General features: G+C 50.2%; 1 protein-coding gene across 1 annotated transcript; it reads right to left on the minus strand.

Annotated features, from left to right (window-relative positions):
• Positions 1-445: 445 nt before the first annotated feature.
• LOC104662565 (protein FAM25A-like) lies at positions 446-3,986 on the minus strand. Its single transcript, XM_010363595.2, has 3 exons — positions 3,914-3,986; positions 2,182-2,244; positions 446-579 (listed from the first exon to the last, which is right to left on the minus strand). The coding sequence occupies exons 1-3, from the start codon at positions 3,984-3,986 to the stop codon at positions 446-448; spliced, it is 270 nt and encodes an 89-aa protein (XP_010361897.2).
• Positions 3,987-4,901: the final 915 nt, after the last annotated feature.

A 4,901-nucleotide genomic window follows, 5' to 3' on the forward strand; every position in this document is an offset into this window, starting at 1 on the left:
TTAGCCAGGCATGGTGGCCTGCGCTTGTATTCCAAGCTACTCAGGAGGCTGAGGCAGCAGATTGCTTGAACCTGGCAGGCAAAGGTTGCAGTGAGCCAAGATCACACCATTGCCCTCCAGGCTGGGCGACAGAGCAGGACTCTGTCTCAAAACAAACACAAAAAACAAAGTAGCTAGAAGAGGGGACTTGAAATGTATCCAACACATAGTAATACCAAATATTCAAGGTGATGGGCACCCTAAGCACACTGATTGATCAGCACACAATCTGTGCATGTAACAAATACTAAAATGTACTCCATACATATATAAAATATTTTATATCAACAAGAAAATACTTTGCCTAGTGTTTCCATTCAAATGGGAATAAATCCAGGGCTCGATGTACTCATTTCACAGCTTTTTATTGAGACTCTGGAAGGGTGGGCCGTGGTAGCAGGTGCACTCACTGTCCAAGTTTGCCCAGACTCTCTGCTGCATGGGTCATGGCATTTGTGACTGTGTTGGTCACTGTCTCAGTGACTTCCTTCATCTTTTTGTCCCCTGACTCTTGGCCTTTCTTTACAGCTTCGGCAATGGCTGTTGGAAAGAAAGAGGAAGAATGTCCTAGTGATCCACCCTGCTGAACTTGTGTCCCCTTGATTGGCCTGTGGGATGTTGCCATCTTAATGGATTAGTCCCTGGAGTGGCCCAATGGGACCAAGGGCAGCAGGACTCCTGGCAGAATGAATTTGAATTTGGTTTTAATTTCCCCAACAACTTGTATTTCTTCAACTGTGAGTGAGACTGAGCATCTCATGGGTACATTGCCTGCTTGTCCTTTTTTCTGGAAAATGCCTGCTCATGTCTTTTGGCCATTTTTATATTGGGTTGTTACATTGGATTATCATTTTTATTACACATATTTTTCATTAGTTTGTGATTTTTCTTTTGGCTTGGTTTATAGTTTTGTTTTGTTGTTTTTTTTTTTTTGTTTTTGGCTACAGAAAATTTCGAAGTTTTGGATTGTCAAATTTACTTAGTATTTCCTTTAGGGCTGCTTTTTTTTTTTTTTTTTTGGTCATACTTCTAAAGATTCTCCCCTCTCCAAGATTAGGTCAAAGTCTCTTATGTTATTACAATGTCTAAATGTTTATGATGTCTTCCCCCTCAAAACGCATATGTTGAAATCCTCAGCCCCAATGTGATGGTATTCAGAGGTGGGGTCTTTGGGAGGTTGAAATTAGCAACCACATAAAAAAGACCACAGAGAGCTGCTCCTTCCACCATGTGAGGACACAGCTAGGCCCATCCATGAACCAGGAAGATGCCCTCACCAGATGCCGAATCTGCCAGTGCCTTGACCTTGCACTTCCTGTCCTCCAGGAGTGTGAGAAATGAATTTCTGTTGTTTCTAAGTCACCCAGTTTATGGTTTTTGTTTTTGTTTTTGAGACAGAGTCTTGCCCTGTCACCCAGGCTGGAGTGCACTGGCGCAATCTCAGCTCACTGCAACCTCTGCCCTCCCAGGTTCAAGGGAGTCGCCTGCCTCTGACTCCTGAGTAGCTGGGATTACAGGCATGTGTCATCATGCCCCCCTGGTTTTTGTATTTTTAGTAGAGACAGGGTTTCACCATATTGATCAGGCTGGTCTTGAACTCCTGACCTTAGTTGGCCCACCTGACTCGGCCTCTTGAAATTCTGGGATTGCAGGCATGAGTCATTGCGCTTGGCCTATGGTATTTTATAATAGCAGCCTGAGCTAAGATGGTTATCTCCTAGTAAGTTAATACATTCATTTATGTAAATTTAAGTCCTTCATCTACCCAGAATCTATTTTGTTTAAAAGGAATGAGATATACACTTGCTTTGTACATAGTTCTACTCATAGCTCACACATCAATTTAACATTTAACATAGAATTTTACATGTTAAATATTTTGTCCCAGTGTGCTGTCACATAGTCTTTTGTGACTTTGTCTTATCATTCCACAGAGAGAACCATCTAGACAGTGCCCTAACGCAGTACGCTCTGTGGCCTCCAATGAGCATAAAGGCATAGAGGCTGCCCCAGCCGAGAGGCTCTGAAAGGCTGAGACATCAGGGGCAGAGTTTGACCTGGTCAGTCAAAGAACAGACTGGCCCAGCACCTGACTTCCCTCCCTCCCTCCCTCCTTCCCTGCCCGACCTCAGCCGGCTGTACCTTTCTCGCCAGTCTCCTTGGCATGTCCCACCACCTCCTTCACCACTTCCTCTACCGCATGTACTGAACAGAGGAGACAAGTCCAGGGCGAGGGCTCACAGCAGGCCCACTGCCCTCCCAGTCCAGGGTGAGGGCTCAGAGAAGGCCCACTTATCCTCACAATGGACCTATGCGTCCCTGGACATCCAAGGTGGGGCTCTGGGATGCCACCCCCAGCCAGGACAGACTGGCTCATGAGAAGGAACTTCCCCCACAGCTGGCTTCATTCGGAGATGTCAGGGCCTTGGCTGCCTAGAGACGAGCTCAGTGAGTCCCATGAGGGCACAGGTTCCCCAAGCCCCTTGGCCCTGCCCAGCCTGGAATGGCAATGAGCAGGCCATCTGAGACATGAAGCCCAGGCTGGGCCTGTGTGCCAGGTCACACCCCTCCCAGGATGTGCTGATGCCTGCCTCAGGTCAGTTTCCAAAGCCTCATCCAGTAAAACCACATCTCTCAAAGCAATTCCTCCAACAAGAGGGAATTCTCTGCCTACTTCAGAGTTTTTTAAAGTGTGGGTGGTAGCGTGCTAGAACTGAAAGATTTCAGAGTCAGAAGACATGGTTCTTACTCTAACTCTACCTTCCACCTCTGGGTTCCCTCATCTTTAGAATGGGAATCTGTTGGGGTGATGAGACCCAACACCAGGCCACGGGGGCGACAAAGTCTGGGGGCGTCAAAGGAATGAGAAAAAGACAGTTTGAGAGAGAAAATGGGACCAGGGGGCCATCGCGAGTGTGGGAGCCCATGCTATTTATTGGTGATCTACCAAGGAAACAGGTGGTGAGGATGTGGGGGTTGAAAGGAAAAAGTGTATCAAGTGAATGAGAAACATATGGCTACTTGAGATAATGGGAGTGCTAGAAGCAAGTAGCCAGCAAATCTAGCAAGCCCTGCCTCAGTTTCTCTCCCAACACTCAGTTTTTCTCCCAGCAGGAATCACAGAAACTCAGAGGCTAGTGAAAGGTTAAAGCAGGTGGTCCACACCAGCTGCAGAGTCAAAAACAAATTACGCGTCTGCTGCCATTTAGAAAGAGGACACAAACTCAGGCAAGACTGTTTCTCACACGATGACCCACGGGTGGGGCCTGGCTGGGTCTCCCCACACACAGCTGTGGGCACCTGTAATCCCAACCACTCAGGAGGCTGAGGCACAAGAATCATTTGAACCCAGGAGGCAGAGTTTATAGTGAGCCGAGATCCCACCACTACACTCCAGCCTGGGTGACAGAGCAAGACTCTGTTTCAAATACAAATACAAATAAAAATAAACATGCTTTAGGGGACTTGGAGGAAATTGAAAATGTCCTTTTTGACTTTGAATAGATCAGACTCGGTGACTTAAGAAATCTTTGAAGCTTTAAAGTTATGGTAAAAATAAAAATCCATCTTCCTTTTCCTGCATAGGTTATTCAGAATAGGCTGTTTTGACAAGAAAGGTTCCCCAGATTTCCAGAGGGAAGGCTCCAAGCTGCCAGTGTTCACCCAGCACCCGGACTCATGCCCTGCCCCCAGGAGACCTCCCCGGATCTGCACCCCTTAACTCCGTGCTGTCCTGGTTGGGCTGCAGACCAGGGTTCCTGAGGGGCCAAGGCCTCCCCCCAGGTCCTCACCTGCCCACTAAGATCTGCCTCCAACAGACCCAGTCTGCCCCAGATCCCCCTAGCCCGGGTAGAAAGGAGTCCCGGGTCCTCACTGACTCCCTCGGTGGCCTTCTCGGTGCGGTGGGCCAGGCCCTTGGCGGCCAGCTTCCCCAGGCCTCCCAGCATCATGTGGCAGCAGCTGGTGGTCAACTAGGATGCTGAGGACTGGCCCAACGTGCTTTTATAGCTGCCTCTGGTGCCTCTCTAGGCTCTGGGGCAACAAGCCCTTGCCCCAGCCCAGTAGGAGGCTGGACAGGTGAGTCAGAGAGGGCGACAGCAGGAAGGGGCTGGGCGGAGCCACCCCGGCACAGGGGTAGCAGCATCCCCTGACAGCATGAGACTTCTGTAACCCTGTCCTAGGGACCCCGTGAAGGATAGGGGCAGGGAGCAGGGCTGAGGCTGGACAGGAGAGATCTGGACATGCCTCTTTCTTTAGGCAGAGGGCCGGAGTCCCAGCCCCACTGAGACCAAAGCTTCCCAAGCCTGGGCACTAATATGTACATGGAGACAAGGCCTAGGATTCCAAGCCTGCTGCTCAAGGTCCCCAATGTGGCCCAGTAAAGGGTTTGGGGGTTCTATGGGCCTGGAGACCTGGGCAGTGCTTTGGGTCATGAACACAAGTGGAGTGAGGGTGACTGCCCTCCCCATTCCTGGAGACCCTGGCTCTGCAAAAGCAGTTTGCAGCCTCCATGGGATAGGTGGGGCGTTCAGGGTGGTGCCTTGCCCAAGGCAGAGGGGGGCACAGCACTGAGCAGAAGTGTAGTCACCTGGCGCCACTCAGCTGATGGTCACTCACCCAAGAGGCTCTGTGACGTCAGCGGTGCCCTCCTATCCCCTGGCAGTCCTGGAGGAGTAGGCAGAGGCCTCCACCACCACTCAGGGAGATGCTTCTGGCCCTAGCTAGAATCTCCTAGAAAGCAGCTTCCCTGGCTCCTGGCACATCACATGAGGAGTGGCAGGGCTGCTCCCTTGTTACTCATGATGGACAGACATGCCTCAAGCCATCTGCCACATGCTGCTTCCCTTAGTCACCAGCCCAAC

Source organism: Rhinopithecus roxellana, chromosome 11, assembly GCF_007565055.1.
Source record: "Rhinopithecus roxellana isolate Shanxi Qingling chromosome 11, ASM756505v1, whole genome shotgun sequence".
NCBI classification, from domain to species: Eukaryota; Metazoa; Chordata; class Mammalia; order Primates; family Cercopithecidae; genus Rhinopithecus; species Rhinopithecus roxellana.

Bases quoted from the DNA above. Each gene is read 5' to 3' on its own strand.
- LOC104662565 (XM_010363595.2), bottom strand. From the start codon at position 3,986: ATGCTGGGAGGCCTGGGGAAGCTGGCCGCCAAGGGCCTGGCCCACCGC. The intron at 2,245-3,913 runs GTGAGGACCCGG...TCCTCTGTTCAG, and splicing joins GAAGGCCACCGAGGGAGTCA to TACATGCGGTAGAGGAAGTG. The intron at 580-2,181 runs GTACAGCCGGCT...TCTTTCCAACAG, and splicing joins CAAGGAGACTGGCGAGAAAG to CCATTGCCGAAGCTGTAAAG.